At 32.6% G+C, this 20054-nt stretch overlaps 1 protein-coding gene across 2 annotated transcripts in view; it reads right to left on the bottom strand.

The window, feature by feature from the left end:
• The window catches only part of LOC139527045 (uncharacterized), a 65338-nt gene that overhangs the window by 16341 nt on the left and 28943 nt on the right, over positions 1-20054 (bottom strand). For both annotated transcript variants that reach the window (XM_071322299.1, XM_071322298.1), the window contains one exon: positions 18167-18622. In XM_071322299.1, the coding sequence (XP_071178400.1) occupies positions 18167-18622 (456 nt within the window). The remainder of the gene's footprint in view (positions 1-18166; positions 18623-20054) is intronic.

Here is a 20054-nt window from a genome sequence, read left to right as displayed (position 1 = left end):
ATTTTATTGAATAATTTTCCAAGATTGGAGGTTATAGAAATACCTCTGTAATTTGAAGGGTCTAGTTTATTGCCCTTTTTGTGTATTAATGAAATGAAACTTTCATTCCATACCTTAGGAAATGTTCCTTTTTTGAAAATTAGGTTAAATAATTTAGTTAAAGGGTCAACTAGTACAGGTATACCATATTTAATCATTTCATTTGAAATCAAGTCCTTTGCACTGGATTTGCCATTTTTTAAGGTTTTAGAGGCTTTGATTATTTCATCTGATGTTATTGGTTGGTTATATGACATATTTATATTATTGTTTTTTAGTGCATTTATTAGCTCATCTAATTTTTTAAGGATAGTTTTGTGAAATTTATTGTCCTTTGGTTGAGCCTCGCAAGAATTTAAATTTTTGAAGAAGTTATAGAATGTTTGCTCGTCCAGTTTTTCAGTAGTATTATTTTCTGATGCTCGTTTCAATTTATTAAGTAAGTCCCAGAAGGATTTTGGGTCACTTTTGATATTATTGGACAGATCAGAACATATTTTATTCTTGTATAATTTTTCTTCTTGTTTACATTTTCGCCTCAATTTTGAGCGATAAGAGTAGTATTCTTTTCTGTAAGCTCCATTAAATGGAAATTTATTTATAAGAAAGGCATAGTGCTTAACAGTTTTATATAAGTCATCACATGAACCTGAAAACCAGGGTTTTCTTTTTGGTTTATTTGTTTGCTTTTTAAGGCGCCCTTTGATAAATTTGGCCGAAGCCAAAGCTGTTTCTTGAAGAATTGTGTTTAAGTCATTAACAGCCTCATTACAATTTAAGTATTTTGTACTGAGAAATTTCCTGAGTTTGGTACTTGTATTTTTATCCTGTATTAGTGTAGAGTAACGATTTATAGCTTCTGAATCCCATAAAAATTTACCTGGGAGTGGTTTTAAATATGCTTGTTGGGTTTTAGTATTGTCATAAAAAGATGTTAACAAGCTACAGCTTATTGCACAATGATCTGATAATGTTGTAAAGTCATGCACAGTAAAACTATTTATGGCATAAACATGTAATAAGTTTGCAGATGCAACTGCATAGTCAACAACACTAGAACCATTATATTTTATACAAGTACATTTACCAAGTAGATCGCCAATTGTTCTACCATTCAAAATTCGTAGCCCAGCTTCTTTACAAAGCTCGATTAATAATTTGCCACTCTTATTTGGCCTTTTATGATCAAGATTATTTCTTGGTGTACCTATATCATATATATAGCTATCATCCTCAGCATGAGGATAAATAGATTCATCAGAGTATACAAAGTCTGGTGTTGTGCTAGTGTAGGCATTAAAATCGCCTTGAATCAATACTTCACCATATTGACTATAGTTTTCTATATTACAGAGTAACTTTGAATACATTTCTTCAATATCTTTTGGTTGCCCAGAAGAATTTTCTGGGGAAAAATAGATAAAAGCAAGATATATATCTTTTGGAAGATTAAAAAACTTATGGTTAAGCTTTACCCACTGGATATCACTATGTTCATTAGGAAGCTTAGTCAAACCTTTGATCAAAGAAAGTTTGGCATATATTGCAATTCCACCAGAATTACGCCTTGCTTTTTTATGTTTATATCGACTACTGTTGCAAATAAGTGCATAATCTGGTATATTCAAAGTAGTTCCACTGTCACTCCATGTTTCAATTAAACTAAATAGATGCATATTAGATATAATATTCAAAAAAGTAGGGTCCTTAATTTTGTCTTGATTTAAGCCCTGGATATTCCATAAACCAATTTTCAGGTTATTCGTGGTCATTGTTAAAGAATCAATGATGGTAAGATGTTGGGAAGTTTTGTAATAAATTGGATTTTTTATGACATGATTGTATGTGTTTAGATGTTGGTTTGGTTATAAATGGAGATATTAAATACCTTAATGAATGTCCTATGGTCTAAGTACCTTTAAATAATAATATAAGAAATAAAACAAACAAAAAAACAAAAAACAAAAAACAAAAAAAAGTTAACAATTTACTTTATAGGTGCATTAAGAGGTCAATTATTGACATTTTTGGTGTAAAGAGGGATAACTCTAATTCATAAGTAAGCTTGAAGAAAAAGATTGATAAAAAGATACATAAAAATAAAATGAAGATATATTAACTGTTGATGATGCATAGGCAATGACTAGAATCAATGTACACAGGATATATGTAAATGATATCAAGATACATAATGGTACAAATATAATGTTATATTAATATATGATACACAATTCATATTTTCAATGTAAAATGAATAACAACCAAAAGAAATAATAAACAAAGTAAAAAAAAAAAAAAAAAAAAAAAAATAATATATAAAAAAATAATACAGTTCTGACAGTTAACAATGAGAATCAGAATGGTTCACTCACAAATTAATAAAGAAAATATTTATTAGAAGTCCATTCTCTGCATAGCTGGTGGCATGTTCCAAGGTCTGAAAAGCCAAGGGTTGAAGTATGGCATGTTGAAGGGTGGACCAGGTGGATTTCCTAGCGGTTGTTGGTATTGATTATTGTTATAATTTGGGTTTTCCATTGGTTGACTTTTTCCACGCGATTGTTGGTATTGACTATTGTTATAATTTGGGTTTTCCATTGGTGGTTGGTATTGACTATTTCCGAGCGATTGTTGGTATTGACTATTGTTATGATTTGGGTTTTCCATTGGTAGTTGGTATTGACTTTTTCCACGCGATTGTTGGTATTGACTATTGTTATAATTTGGGTTTTCAATTGGTGGTTGGTATTGACCATTGTTATTGTATGGATTCCTCAGTAGTGGTTGGCCTGTATTATTGTTATAGTACGGATTTCTGTGCGGCGGTGCATGAGTATTGATTGTTGTTATTAATGTCAGCCTTGTTTTGTCTGTAGTTTTTCGTTTCGCCGTGATACACACTAGGTTTGTTACTAATCCTTGGTGGTGTGTTAGCTTGCGTGAATGGGATCTTCATCTGGCGCTTCAAAAATTTCACAATTGCAGGTATACCTTTGCTGTCATTGAGGTGTACATAGTCGAAGAACATATCGTCTGTGGGTATAAAACATTTGAGTATGTTGAAAGATGGATAGTCATGAGCTACGGATATTATCCTGTCGTTTGCTTCATCAATAGTAAGGTTTTCAATATCTTTCCTATATAGAATTGGTAAGATGTAAATGTCCGAGGTTGGCCATGTTTTAATGATAGATTCAAACATAAGTTTGAATTCATTTTTGTTGACGCCATCTTTTTGCACGTCACGTGTACCAATGTGTATTAACACTCTTTTTGGACGGAAGTTTTCACCATTGTTGTTAATGAACTGTGTGCAAGTATTTGCACCACCTCGTATGTATCTTTTCTTTGTGGTTTCATTTGGAGAAAATTGGCTAGGGGTAATCCTCTTCAATATTGAGTCACTTAGTAAAAGATTATCGCATTGTGATAATTTATCATCTAAATTATTTTTCAGAGGCATTTTGTTAATCTTTGGAGTCAGTTGCCCATTTTCTTGTTGTTGCATGGGTTTGCTTTTAGAATTTAGGCTATCTGTGTTTTTGATATCAATGTGTTTCTCAATATTCTCACTAGTATTGGAAATATTGTCGACACTGGATTCTTCATTAGATGTTTTAATTAATAGTTGTTCAGAAATTTCATCCAATTTAGCCATGATACCTTCCTGATTTTCAGTAATTTTTTTTAGTTGATTGTCAGTTACGTTGGCTTTGACATGCAGTGATTCGACACCTTGGTTACTATGTTTTACTTTGGATTCTAAGGAATCCAATAGCTCATATTTAATGAATTACGTTTACCTATTGTAAAACGCTTCAATGACTTTGACAAAAGATTGCAATGCAGACAAATGATTACAAGTGACTGGGAATAGAAAAACGTCATAATTACGTCAGCAAAATGGTGGTTTTGACGCTTACAATACAAATGAAGATGAAGTAATATAGCTGTCAAAATAAAGCAGATTTGTTATCAGATAAGTAAATTATATATATTTTTGATTATTTTTTTTGCTGAATAACTATTTGTTGAAGCATTATAATAATTATTGATTAATTATAATAAATATAAAACACCAGAAAGTGAAAGTAATTACCTTTACATTTTACAGTGTTGGTTTAATGTTTTCCATTCAGGAATAACTGATAGATTTGTACAATATATTTTATTTCAAGGTAAACATAATTCATGCTTCAGCCATTCTTATGATTGTGTGTGGGCAAATTAAAAAGGGGAAAAGGGGGGGGGGTACATTATTTGAAATGTCATGAAAAGGCAAGTAGTATTCATGTTATTAATCTTACTCTATTGATATTTTAATAAAAACAACAATTATTAAATTAAATTATTACATTGTATTATACCTGTTAGAAACTGTTTAATCTTGAGTGTTTATTTAAAACAAATATCAAGGACTTTTGATTCTTTGTGGAGTGATTTTTGATTTTGCAGGGGGAAACTTAGATGCATTTATTGATTAAAAGATCTGTTCAACTGGGAAGAATTTCAAGCAGAACAACTTCACCAAGATGTTATGTAGCATTTCTAGTTGGAAGTCCAGCAATTTCAATTACAGACAGGAAGAGAAGTTTACTTATGATAATAACACAAAAATGAATATTCAAGAAAATCCTTTTTAATAATTTCATGAACTTTAGATGAACAGTTCATGAACTACAAGTGGACAAACAATGTTCATGAATTAAATTACTGATGAACAGTTCATGAACACAGTAGTTCATGTGTTCATGAATGATTCATGGACTGGTATATTTCATGAACAAATTCATGAATCATTCATAAAAAATTCATGAACTATACATGAACAGGACATGAACTACAAATGGACAAGCGTGTTCATGAACTATAAAATCATGAACAATTCATGAATAATAAAAGTTCAAGAACTATTTTTGTTCATGAACTTTAATGAACCAAAGAGTTCATGAACACTTTCTGTTCATGAATAGTTCATTATTCACTGGTTCATGAACATGCATGTCCATTTGTAGTTCATGTCTAGTTCATTAACTGTTCATGAATCTTTTATGAACAATTCATGAATTATTCATAATCATTTCGCAGGGGGGTCACTATCAAAAGGAAAAAAAATTATCTTATTTTAAATGTACATATAATTAAGTTATAATTGAACAAACAATATAATATATAACAAACAACATGCCCTTTTTAAATTTATATAATTTAAGTAAATCTATGAATTATAAACATAAATACTGATACAATGCATAGATCCCAAATGACATATGTACATTTCTAATTACAAAATAAAAAAATACAAAATTAACGTGTAATAATTGAACAAACAATATATATAAGGCATAAAACCAGAGGCTCCCTGGAGCCTGGAGCCGCACACCTGGTAACCTGTTGGATACCCAACAGCAGCAACCGTCCATGTTTTTTGACAAATTGGAACAAAATGAGCAATCTTTTCCCCTAGGGTCCAATGTTAAACTATGTTCCCTGCTGGTGGCCATAATGGATCAGGTGTGGACATGTCGGATACAATTTTTAAAGAAAACCACCTAAGGACCATTGTCACCAAGTTTGGTTCCAACTGGTACAGTAGATTCAGAAGAGGAGATCTTTGAATACATTTTCCCAAAATGGCATCCATCTTGGATCATGTGTGGACATGACGGATACAATTTTGAAATGGGACCGCTCAAAGACTTTTGTGACCAAGTTTGGTTCCAATTGGCCAAGCGGTTTCAGAGGTGTAGAAAACAATAGGGGCATCCTCAGGGGTTTTCTTCAGAGCAAGGGATGACGGAGATCCCTCTCAATTAATGCCCCTTCAAAAATGGTGTATTCTTTAATACAATTTAAGAACAAGGCGGGCTTGTGATTATATCCCCATCTGAACAAATTTTCTGAAGAAAACGCTGATCCTATGTCTCATAACTTTTTAGTTTTTTATTTAAATTGGAATTTTCATGCAGTATAATTTTTATAGTGTGGATATTATAATTGCTTCATTATATTTGTACTTTCAGTAGAAATGAATTTTTTATAGTGAAGATTAAAGAATGATCATACCACAAAGATTTATGGTTGTTTTTGTTAAACTGTGAGTTAGCATTATGCATGATTTACTGAAACCCTAATTTCCAAAACAAGTACTGTGACCGCAAATTATTCAATACAACAATTTTTTATTGGAATTCCACTGGAGAGAAATTGTCTGGCATTCCACTGATCTACTGGAATTCCACTGATAGACCAGTGATAATTCCAGTGGAATCTACTGGAATTCCACTGATTTACCAGTGATAATTCCAGTGGAATCTACTGAAATTCCACTGATTTACCAGTGAAGATTCCAGTAGATCAGTGGAATGCCAAAGAAAATACCTCTGGAATTCCACTGGAACTTGTTGCATTCCACTGGAGTTGCCACTGGTAAATCAGTGGAATTCCAGTAGATCAGTGGAATGCCAGACATTTTTTACCGCTGGATTCCACTGGAATTCCACTGGAATCCAGTGGTTAATCCACTGATTTTGCCAGTGGCTTTCCAGTGGAATTCCACTGGAATTTTGTCATCTTTTTCTATGGGGATTTACAGTAGACATCAAAAAGAAGAGAAATGCTATCTTCAGTCTTCAGTTAGACTACTAGTATACCTACACCACATTTATTTTGCTTTCTAAGCAATGGTTTGTAGTCGTCATAAAATCAATTAAATGTTTTGGCACAACTGTATGCAACACAAGTATTACGAGTACAGAATAAAATGTAAACTCAGTGTTGAAAGAAATTATGATGTAAAACATGAACTTAACAAAAAATTAGTTGTGGCTTAATGACTAAATTGATGGTAGGGACAGTAACAGAGGGTGTTTGCTGTTTGTCAACAAAAACAAAAGCCATGGGTGAAAAGAAGGGCTTGTTATAATTAAAATGCATGTTTGTCGACATTTTTTTCCCAATATACGGTCATAATTCAAACAAGTTTGTGCTTGTGTCCATTTCTTTAATCCAGTCATGTTTTTGTACCAATTTGTTCTACGATTCTTGCGCTTTGGATATCATTCACAGTCCAAATTTCCTGACACAAAGTCATTGTATAAATAAAGAAAAAAACACGATTTTCGATTCACTTGTGACTACCGGTGACTACCGCAATTTGCGTTCAAGGACAAGGCGTTTTACTCGTAACTCGAATATTTTATGCCCTTCTCGTTATCAATTTCTATTCTCGGTAGATGACGTTGTCATCATAGAGCAGCAGAATATTTCGACTTAATCATTTTCGATGGGATTACTCCGGCGAAGAAATACAAAAAAGAAATTTGAAACAGGAAGTTTCGAATAAAGGTACCAATTTTCTTGCACCAGATGCGCATTTCGACAATACATGTCTCTTCATTGATGCTCGTGGCTAAAATATTTGAAATCCAAAACTTATATAAAAGATGAAGAGCTATAATCCAAAAGGTCCAAAAAGTATAGCCAAATCCGTGAAAGGAATCAGAGCTTTGCACGAGGGAGATACATTCCTCAATTTATAAAAAATTATAATATTTTGTAACAGCAAATTTTAATAACACAAAAAATCCGTATTTTCATGCAAGTACCGAAGTAACGGACATGACCAAAATCCGGAAATCGTATTTTTGTTAAAGTAAAAAAAATCGGGGCGGGCGGGGATGAAAATCTAGCAATTAATTTTAATTGGCCTAAACCAGAAAACCCTTGTTTTCCCCCTAATTCCTAAACGGTTTAAGCCATACCCCCCCCCCCCCCATTGCACTGTTCCACAAATTATTGTCTAGAAACTAGAAAAATGCTAATTTGGGACCCTTTAAGGCCCCTAATTCCTACACTGTTGGGACCATAACCCCCAAAAATCAATCCCAATCTTTCTTTCTTGGCTTCAAACCTTGTGTTCAAATTTCATAGATTTCCATTTACTGATACTCAAGTTATTGTCCAGAAACCAAATGTCTTCAGACAATGTAACCCCACTGCCGTTGAGGACAACGACGTGATTATGGTAATACCAACAGACAAAATGATTTGAGCTAATTAATTTAAAGTCACTGGACTATGACCTAGGGGAAAAGGCCTCAAAATATGATTCAACACATGTTTTAAGGACCTCATTGAGGACAACGACGTGATCATGGTAATACCAACAGACAAAATGATTTGAGCTAATTAACTTAAAGTCACTGGACTATGACCTAGGGGAAAAGGCCTCAAAATATGATTCAACACATGTTTTAAGGACCTCATAGATATATTTGAGATAACTTTTAAAATGTTGACAAAACAAGAACTAGAGGCTCTTAAGAGCTTGTGTCGCTCACTTTGGTGTTGGTCTATGTGCATATTAAACAAAGGACACAGCTGGATTCATGACAAAATTGTGTTTGTAGATCCTACTTTACTGAACATTCTTGCTACTTACATTTTTCTCTATCTGTAATGAACTTGGCCCTTTCGTTACAGAGGAAAATATTTTGTAAAAACTTACCAAGATTTACCAAATTAAGGAAAATTGTTAAAAATTGACTATAAAGGGCAATAACTCCTTAAGAGGTCAACTGACCATTTTGGTCATGCTGACTTATTTGTAGATATTATTTAACTGAACATTATTGCTGTTTACAGTTTATCTCTATCTATAATAGTATTCAAGATAAAAAAAACAACCAGATGCTCCGCAGGGCGCAGCTTTATATGACCGCAGTTTTCGAACCATGAACGCTTGGGGTAAGTATGGACACAACATTCAAGCAGGATTCAGCTCTGAATATGGTGATTAAATAGTTGACACCTCATAGGTTTCTGACACATAATGAATGTGGTCTAAGGAACTTAAACATTTTTTTTTGCTTTTGAACAATTCACTTTGCTGTTGAATATTAATCCTCTCAAAAAAAAAAGTGTTTGAAGAAATTTTCCTTTTATTTCTGAAATCTGAAAAATTGAACACCTCCCCCAATTTTTTTTTTCATCTCCCCCTTTCCCTTATTCCAAAAATAATCTCAATTTAAATTTCTAATGTAGTTTGCAACAATAACTACTCATTTAAATACATTCTAAAATATTAAAATATAAAATGTCAAGGTTAAAATTAATTTTAATTAATAGTAACTTCTACAACCAGATGCTCTGCAGGGCCCAGCTTTATACAACCGCAGAGGTTGAACCCTGAACGGTTGTGGCAAGTATGGACACAACATTCAAGCTGGATTCAGCTCTAAATTTGGATTGTGATTAAATAGTTGACACAGCATAGGTTTCTGACACAGAATGATTGTGGTCTATGTTTTTTGCCTTTGAGCAATTCACTATGCTGTTGAATATTAATCCTCTCAAAAAAATGTTTGAGGAAATTTTCATTTTTATTTATGAAATCTGAAAAATTGAAACACCCCCCCCCCCCACAATTTGTTTTTTCACATTACCCTTTCCCTTATTCCAAAACTAATCTCAATTCAAACTTCTAATGGAGTTTGCAACAATAACTACTCATTTAAATACATCATAAAATATTAAAATGTAAAAAAAGTCCTTGTTATCACTGAATGGTAAAGATTGTTTTAATTTATCAGTTGGTAGTAAAAGTGAATATACATTGTATATTGTATAAAACAATGATTTAAGTTGATTCAACTACTATTCTGGACAAAGAAAGATAACTCCAATTGAAAATTTCTTGCTATTGTGCAAAATTGTGCAATTAGATATTTCTTGCTATTGCCCAATACTGTGCAATTGAAAATACTTAATTGCTATTGCACAATACTGTGCAATTAAAGATTTCTTGCTATTGTGCAATACTGAGCAATTGAAAATTTCTTGCTATTGCACAATACTGTGCAATTGAAGATTTCTTGCTATTGCTGAATACTGTGCAACTGAAAATTTCTTGCTATTGCACAATACTTAATATAATAATTTTGGGTCCTGATTTGGACCAACTTGAAAATGGGCCCATAATCAAAAATCTAAGTACATGTTTAGATTCAGCATATTAAAGAACCCCAAGAATTCAATTTTTGTTAAAATCAAACTTAGTTTAAATTTGGACCCTTTGCATTTTAATGTAGACCAATTTGAAAACAGGACCAAAAATTAAGAATCTACATACACAGTTAGATTTGGCATAATAAAGAACCCCAATTATTCAATTTTTGAAGAAAATAAACAAAGTTTAATTTTGGACCCCGATTTGGACCAACTTGAAAACTGGGCTCATAATAAAAAATCTAAGTACATTTTTAGCTTCAGCATATCAAAGAACCCGAAGGATTCAATTTTTGTTAAAATCAAACTTTACGTTTAATTTTGGACCCTTTGGACCTTAATTTGGACCAATTTGAAAACGGGACAAAAATTAAGAATCTACATACACAGTTAGATTCGGCATATCAAAGAACCCCAATTATTCAATTTTGATGAAATCAAACAAAGTTTAATGTTGGACCCTTTGGGCCCCTTATTCCTAAACTGTTGGGACCAAAACTCCCAAAATCAATCTCAACCTTCCTTTTATGGTCATTAACCTTGTGTTTAAATTTCATAGATTTCTATTTACTTATACTTAAGTTATGGTGCGAAAACCAAGAAAAATGCTTATTTGGGCCCCTTTTTGGCCCCTAATTCCTACACTGTTGGGATCACAACTCCCAAAATCAATCCCAACCTTTCTTTTGAGTTTATAAACCTTGTGTTCAAATTTCATTGATTTCTATTAACTTATACTAAAGTTGATGTGCGAAAACCAAGAATAATGCTTATTTGGGCCTTTTTTTGGCCCTTTATTCCTAAACAGTTAGAACCAAAACTCCAAAAATCAATTCCAACCTTCCTTTTGTGGTCATAAACCTTGTGTCAAAATTTCATAGATTTCTATTTACTTTAACTAAAGTTATAGTGCGAAAACCAAGAAAATGCTTATTTGGGCCCTTTTGGCCCCTAATTCCTAAACTGTTGGGACCAAAACTTCCAAAATCAATCCCAACCTTTCTTTTGTGGTCATAAACCTTACGTTTAAATTTCATAGATTTCTGTTTGAAGAAATTTTCCTTTTATTTCTGAAATCTGAAAAATTGAACACCTCCCCCAATTTTTTTTTTCATCTCCCCCTTTCCCTTATTCCAAAAATAATCTCAATTTAAATTTCTAATGTAGTTTGCAACAATAACTACTCATTTAAATACATTCTAAAATATTAAAATATAAAATGTCATGGTTAAAATTAATTTTAATTAATAGTAACTTCTACAACCAGATGCTCTGCAGGGCGCAGCTTTATACAACCGCAGAGGTTGAACCCTGAACGGTTGTGGCAAGTATGGACACAACATTCAAGCTGGATTCAGCTCTAAATTTGGATTGTGATTAAATAGTTGACACAGCATAGGTTTCTGACACAGAATGATTGTGGTCTATGTTTTTTGCCTTTGAGCAATTCACTATGCTGTTGAATATTAATCCTCTCAAAAAAATGTTTGAGGAAATTTTCATTTTTATTTATGAAATCTGAAAAATTGAAACCCCCCCCCCCCCCCCCCCCACAATTTGTTTTTTCACATTACCCTTTCCCTTATTCCAAAACTAATCTCAATTCAAACTTCTAATGGAGTTTGCAACAATAACTACTCATTTAAATACATCATAAAATATTAAAATGTAAAAAAAGTCCTTGTTATCACTGAATGGTAAAGATTGTTTTAATTTATCAGTTGGTAGTAAAAGTGAATATACATTGTATATTGTATAAAACAATGATTTAAGTTGATTCAACTACTATTCTGGACAAAGAAAGATAACTCCAATTGAAAATTTCTTGCTATTGTGCAAAATTGTGCAATTAGATTATTTCTTGCTATTGCCCAATACTGTGCAATTGAAAATACTTAATTGCTATTGCACAATACTGTGCAATTAAAGATTTCTTGCTATTGTGCAATACTGAGCAATTGAAAATTTCTTGCTATTGCACAATACTGTGCAATTGAAGATTTCTTGCTATTGCTGAATACTGTGCAATTGAAAATTTCTTGCTATTGCACAATACTTAATATAATAATTTTGGGTCCTGATTTGGACCAACTTGAAAATGGGCCCATAATCAAAAATCTAAGTACATGTTTAGATTCAGCATATTAAAGAACCCCAAGAATTCAATTTTTGTTAAAATCAAACTTAGTTTAAATTTGGACCCTTTGCATTTTAATGTAGACCAATTTGAAAACAGGACCAAAAATTAAGAATCTACATACACAGTTAGATTTGGCATAATAAAGAACCCCAATTATTCAATTTTTGAAGAAAATAAACAAAGTTTAATTTTGGACCAAGAATAATGCTTATTTGGGCCCTTTTTTGGCCCTTTATTCCTAAACAGTTAGAACCAAAACTCCAAAAATCAATTCCAACCTTCCTTTTGTGGTCATAAACCTTGTGTCAAAATTTCATAGATTTCTATTTACTTTAACTAAAGTTATAGTGCGAAAACCAAGAAAATGCTTATTTGGGCCCTTTTGGTCCCTAATTCCTAAACTGTTGGGACCAAAACTTCCAAAATCAATCCCAACCTTTCTTTTGTGGTCATAAACCTTACGTTTAAATTTCATAGATTTCTATTCACTTAAACTAAAGTTATAGTGCGAAAACCAAAAGTCTTCGGACTACGGCGACAACGACGATGACGCAGACGTGATATCAAAATACGACCAAAAAGTTTTCAATTTTTTGCGGTCGTATAAAAATAAATGGGGAATGTGTCCAAAAGGACACAGATGATGCCCCCGCTAGCATATAACGTTAAAAAGGGACATAACTCAAGAACTGTAAAATTGAAGCTGCCTAAAATTGAACTTGAACTGAGTTTAGAGGTACTAAGAATTATATAAACATTTCATTAAATTTAGTTGAGAAAAACTTAAGTTAAAGGAACAGAAACAAAAAAAAATCTTCAATTTTTCCACTTGTAAAGAGGCATAACCCTAGAATGGTAATCAAAGTGCTTGTAATCAATGAATGGCAAAGATTGTTTTAATTTATCAGTTGGTAGTAAAAGTGAATATCGCATTGTATATTGTATATAGCATTGATTTAAGTTGATTCAACTACTATTCTGGACAAAGAAAGATAACTTCAATTTTCAAAGAATAATAATCATGGCTAAAAATAAACAAAAAAGGTTCATCAGCAACATTTTATATTGGTAAATTTTCAATGAAGTTTATTAAACTAAAGTTATTGGCAAATTTCCAAAATACATAATTTAAAAGCAGTTTAGGTGAGATAAACAAAAAAGCTTCATCAGCAACATTTTATATTGGCAAATTTCCAATGAAATTCACTAAACTAAAGTTATTGGCAAATTTCCAATGGAATTAATTGCTTTTAAATTATGTTTTGAACTTAAGTAATTGTCCATTATCCTGGAAACCCTTTCCCCCCCTTTTTTGCACCTTATTCCTTAACAGTTTGAGCCATAACTCCCAAAGACAACTCCTACCATCCCTTTGTGGTATTCCAATATCCAAAATCTAAATACATGGTTAGATTCAGCATATCAAAGAACCCCAAGAATTCAATTTTTGATGAAATCAAATAAAGTTTTATTTTGGACCCTTTAGACCTCACTGTGGACCAATTTAATAACCAAGCCAAAATATCATAAATCTAAATACATGGTTAGTTTCAGCATATCGATAAACCCCATATATTAATTTTTGTTGAAATCAAACAAAGTTTAATTTTGGACCCCACTTTTGACCAACTTGAAAACTGGGCCCATAATAAAATAAACAGCTGCGCCATGAGCGCATGATACGCCCGACGTCTTGTGTGGAAGTTTTATGCAATAATCATAAATAGTTTCTGAGGAAGTTTTAAGCAATAACCATTTATTGTTTAGAGACATGGCGGGACATGTGAACCCCCCCCCACCCTGTTTTTTTTTTACAAATATCACTAAAATAAAATTTTGAATCAAACCAAAAAGTATACAGATCTTTAAATTAGTATAACAAAGAAGTGTGTACAGTTTCAAGCAATAATCGTAAATTGTTTTTGAGATACAGCACGACATGTAAAAAACCCCTCCCCCTTTATACAAAATACTCAATAACTCAAAAATGAAATTTTGAATCATCACCAAAAAGTATACAGATCTTTAGATTAATATAACAAAGAAGTGTGTAAAGTTCTAAGCAATAATCATAAATCGTTTTTGAGATACGGCGCGACATGTAAAAAAACCCTCCCCCTTTTTTATAAAATACTCAAAAACTCAAAAATGAAATTTTGAATCATCACCAAAAAGTATACAGATATTGAGATTAATATAACTAATAAGTGTGTAAAGTTTTAAGCAATAATCAAGAAACGTTTTTGAGATACGGTGCGACATGTGAAAAAAAACACACCCCTGTTTTAGTTACAAAGTGCCGTAACTCAAAAAGTTTAAATCTTATTTTCACCAAAAAGTATACAGATCATTTGACCATCATAAGAAACAACTATATTAAGTTTCATGAAATTTGGATAAGTCGTTCTCAAGTTACGGTGCGACATGTTTACGCCGGACAGACGGACGGACGGACGGACAGACAGACGGACGGACAGACGGACACCGGACATTTGTATACCATAATACGTCCCGTCAAAATTTTGACGGGCGTATAAAAACTAAGTACAAGTTTAGATTCAGCATATCAAAGAACCCCAAGAATTCAAACAAAGTTTAATTTTGGCCCCTTTTGGCCCCTAATTTCTAAGCTGTTGGAACCAAAACTCCCAAAATCAATCCCAACCTTCCTTTTGTTGTCATTAACCTTATGTTTAAATTTCATAGATTTCTATTAGCTTATACTAAAGTTATAGTGCAAAAACCAAATGTCTTCGGACGACGACGCCAACGTCATACCAATATACAACACAGCAAAATTTCCTTAAAAATTAGCAATTGGGGGCAGCTACTCAACAACCAGTTGTCCAATTCATCTGAAAATTTCAAGGCAGATAGATATTAACTTGATAAACAATTTAAGTCCTGTAAGATTTGCTCTAAATGATTTGGTTTCAGAGTTATTAGCCAAAATCTACACTCTACCCCTATGTTCTATTTTTAGCCATGTCGGCCATCTTGGTTGGTTGGCTGGGTCAACACACACATTTTCAAAACTAGATACCCTTATAATGATTGTGGCTAAGTTTGGTTAAATTTGGTTCAGTAGTTTCAGAGGAGACGATTTTTGTAGAAGATTACAAAAATTTACGAAAAATTGGTAAAAGATGACTACAAGAGGCTCTCAAGAGCCTGAATCGCTCACCTGAATTTTTTTGGTTTAATCTCTCATCAATGATTATTTTGGCTTTTCAATTTATTTAAATGTTCTTTGAATCGTCCTATTTTCTTCAAAAGCAAAAAAAAATCATTTTCTCCTATGTTCTATTTTAGCCATAGGAGCTATGTTTCTTGACATACAAGGAAATGAAATATAAAATTTATACTAGATACTCTGAAACTCTGAAACTCATTTAGCCTAAGTTTGGCTGAAATTGATACAGCAGTTTCATAAGAGAAGATTTTTTAAAGTAAGTCAACATGATGAACAAATTGTGAAAAAAGTCTTTAAAGGGCAATAACTCCTAAAGAGGTCAATTGACAATTTTGGTCAAATTGACTTATTTGTAGATCTTACTTTGCTGATCTTTTTTGCTGTTTACAGTTTATCTTTATCTATAATAATATTCAAGATAATGACCAAAAACTGCAAAATTTCCTTAAAATTACCAATTAAGTGGCAGCAACCCAACAATTGGATGTTTGATTCATCTGAAAATTTCAGGGCTGATAGATATTGACCTAATGAACATTTTTACTCCATGTCAGATTTGCTCTTAATGCTTTCGTTTTTGAGATATAAGCCAAAAACTGCATTTGACCCCTATGTTCTATTTTAAGTAACGGCGGCCATGTTTTTTGACGGATCAAAAATCAAAGCACACACTTTGTGCAGGATAATCTAAGGAACAACCATGCTAAGTTTTAACCAAATCCATTCAGTAGTTTCAGAGGAGAAGATTTTTTAAAGTTAGCAAATATGATGAACAAATTGTGAAAAATTGTCATTAAAGGACAATAACCCCTTAAGGGGTCAATTGACAATTTTGGTCATATTAACTTATTTGTAGATCTTACTTTGCTGATCTTTTTTGCTGTTTACAGTTTATCTTTATCTATAATAATATTCAAGATAATGACCAAAAACTGCAAAATTTCCTTAAAATTACCAATTAAGTGGCAGCAACCCAACAATTGGATGTTTGATTCATCTGAAAATTTCAGGGCTGATAGATATTGACCTAATGAACATTTTTACTCCATGTCAGATTTGCTCTTAATGCTTTCGTTTTTGAGATATAAGCCAAAAACTGCATTTGACCCCTATGTTCTATTTTAAGTAACGGCGGCCATGTTTTTTGACGGATCAAAAATCAAAGCACACACTTTGTGCAGGATAATCTAAGGAACAACCATGCTAAGTTTTAACCAAATCCATTCAGTAGTTTCAGAGGAGAAGATTTTTTAAAGTTAGCAAATATGATGAACAAATTGTGAAAAATTGTCATTAAAGGACAATAACCCCTTAAGGGGTCAATTGACAATTTTGGTCATATTAACTTATTTGTAGATCTTACTTTGCTGATCTTTTTTGCTGTTTACAGTTTATCTTTATCTATAATAATATTCAAGATAATGACCAAAAACTGCAAAATTTCCTTAAAATTACCAATTAAGTGGCAGCAACCCAACAATTGGATGTTTGATTCATCTGAAAATTTCAGGGCTGATAGATCTTGACCTAATGAACATTTTTACCCCATGTCAGATTTGCTCTAAATGCTTTCGTTTTTGAGATAAAAGCCAAAAACTGCATTTGACCCCTATGTTCTATTTTAAGTAACGGCGGCCATGTTTTTTGACGGATCAAAAATCGAAGCGCACATTTTGTGCAGGATATACTAAGGAACAATCATGTTAAGTTTCATTCAAATCCATTCAGTAGTTTCAGAGGAGAAGATGTTTGAAAAATTGTTAACGACGACAGACGACGACGACGACGACGACGACGACGACGTCGACGACGACGGACGCCAAGTGATGAGAAAAGCTCACATGGCCTTTTAGGCCAGGTGAGCTAATAAAGGGCAATAATACCTTAAGGGGTTAACTGACAATTTTGGTCATGTTGCCTTATTTGTAGATCTTACTTTGCTGAACATTATTGCTGTTTACAGTTCATCTCTTTCTATAATAATATTCAAGGTAATAACCGAAAACGGCAAAATTTCCTAAAAATTACCATTTCAGGGGCAGCAACCCAACAACTGGTTGTCCAATTCATCTGAAAATTTCAGGGCAGATAGATCTTGACTTGATAAACAATTTAACCTCCCAGTCAGATTTGCTCTTAATGCTTTGGTTTCAGAGTCATAAGCCAAAATATACATTTTAACCCCCTATGTTCTATTTTTAGCCATGGCGGCCATCTTGGTTGGTTGGACGAACCGGACACATCTTTTTAAACTATATACGCCAATGATGATTGTGGCCAAGTATGGTTAAATTTGGCACAGTAATTTCAGAGGAGAAGATTTTTGTAAAAGTTAACGACGACTGACTAAGTAATGAGAAAAGCTCACTTGGCCCGCTTGGCCCTCTGGGCCATGTGAGCTAAAAAAAGAATTCAATAAAATATTACTAGAAAGTTTGGAAATCATTAAGAAGACTTGCCAATTCACCTACAGAATAGAAATGTTAAAAGATGCCAACATTTATATGCTACAAAAGCCTGCAAACTGCATAACATATTTGTGTACACAATTTGGCTTTTTCAAGTTGTCTACCTTATGATAGGTTGACAACAACTGACCAGTGATGTATTAATATGACAGATGTTAGTCTGATAAATCTGTCTTTAAAACAAAAGCTATAAATAGCTCTACAACATTTTGGCATCAAGCACTACTGACGAGATATTCATTATCCAAGTTGGTGGAAGCTAAGAAAAAGTAATTTTTTTTTTTAATTCTCAGTTATCATATCTCTATGAAATGTTACCTTGTGCCTTTTTGTCGTCAGCTTCATTGAGTTTTGTTACAACAAGATAAATTGAACTTGAGGACAGAAAGGTTTGATGTGTGTGGTAAAATTCTTCATCTCCTGCAAAATCCCATAAGAATAAAGTCGCATACTCCTCTTTGTCATCTAAATCAACATTTGATTTAAGCATCTTTTCAATATCCATTTTTGCCTGTTCTAATGCTTGATTTCGTTGGTGCGAGGTTACTGGAGGTTCAACTAGAGATTCAGTGGTTACTTGAAGTTCTCTTTTTTTAGGCTGCTGGGTTACTGTCTCTGATTCTTTTGATTCCTCAATACGCTTGTACAGAACGGTTATAAGAGTGTTTTCATTAACAGCCTCATGTGCTCCTTCTAATTCTTCTACTAATGCTTCAATTGTTCCTTTGTATTGTTTCAAGAGTCTTGCATGAATTTCAGTTTCATCATCCGATCCTATCATTAGAAAATTGCAATTGTATAAAATAAGCAATGAACAGTAGCACAGAAAACTGTTCATCCTATTATTTTTCCAACCATCAGTTCTACAAAAATACACATGAAGAGTTATCAAAATTGAAGGAGTTTCTTCAGTCTGTTGTTATATTGATATAATAGATTTGAATAAACTAAAGGCTCTTAAGAGCCTATGTCGCTCACCTAGGTCTAAGTGCATACATGTATTAAACAAAGGACACAGATGGATTCATGACAAAATTGTACTTTTATGATGGTGATGTGTTTGTAGATCTTACTTTACTGAACATTCTTGCTACTTACAATTTTCTCTATCTATAATAAACTTTGCCCTTTAGTTACACAGAGGAAAATATTTTGTAAAAATTTACAAAAATTTACCAAATTAATGAAAATTGTTAAAAATTGACTATAAAGGGCAATAACTCATTGAGGGGTCAATTGACCATTTTGATCATTTGACTTATTTGTCGATCTTACTTTGCTGAACATTATTGCTGTTTACAGTTTATCTCTATCTATACTAATATTCAAGATAATAACCAAAAAACAGCAAAATTTCTTTAAAAATTACCAATTGTGGAGCAGCAACCCAACAACCCATTGTCCAATTCATCCGAAAATTTTAGAGCAGATAAATATTGACTAGATAAACAATTTAACACCTTTCAGATTTGCTTTAAATTCTTTGGTTTCAAAGTTATAAGCCAAAATCTACATTTTACCCCTATGTTCTAATTTTAGCTATGGCAGCCATCTTGGTTGGTTGGCCGGGTCACTGGACACATTTTTTAGACTAGATATTCCAATAATGATTGTGGCTAAGTTTGGTAAAATTTGGCACAGTAGTTTCAGAGGAGAAGATTTTTGTAAAACATTACAAAATTTACGAAAAATTGGTAAAAAAATTACTATAAAGGGCAATAACTCCTTAAGGGGTCAACTGATCATTTTGGTCATGTTTGACTTATTTGTAGATCTTACTTTGCTGAACATTATTGCTGTTTACAGTTTATCTCTATCTATAATAGTATTCAAGATAATAACCAAAAATGGCAAAATTTCTTTAAAAATTACCAATTTTGGGCCAGCAACCCAACAACCCATTGTCCAATTCATCTGAAAATTTCAGGGCCGAAAAATGTTGACCTAATAAACAATTTTACCCCCATGTCAGATTTGCTGAGTTATAAGCCAAAATCTACATTCTACCCCTATGTTCTATTTATAGCCATGGCGGCCATCTTGGTTGGTTGGCCGGGTCATTTTTCAAACTAGATACTCCAATGATGATTGTGGCAAAGTTTGGTTAAATTTGGCCCAGTAGTTTCAGAGGAGAAGATTTTTGTAAAAGTTTATGACAACAGACGACGAACGCCAAGTGATGAGAAAAACTTTATGCATATATATT

Source organism: Mytilus edulis, chromosome 6 (assembly GCF_963676685.1).
Source record: "Mytilus edulis chromosome 6, xbMytEdul2.2, whole genome shotgun sequence".
Taxonomy (NCBI): Eukaryota; Metazoa; Mollusca; class Bivalvia; order Mytilida; family Mytilidae; genus Mytilus; species Mytilus edulis.
This window is presented reverse-complemented; position numbering and strand designations above follow the sequence as displayed.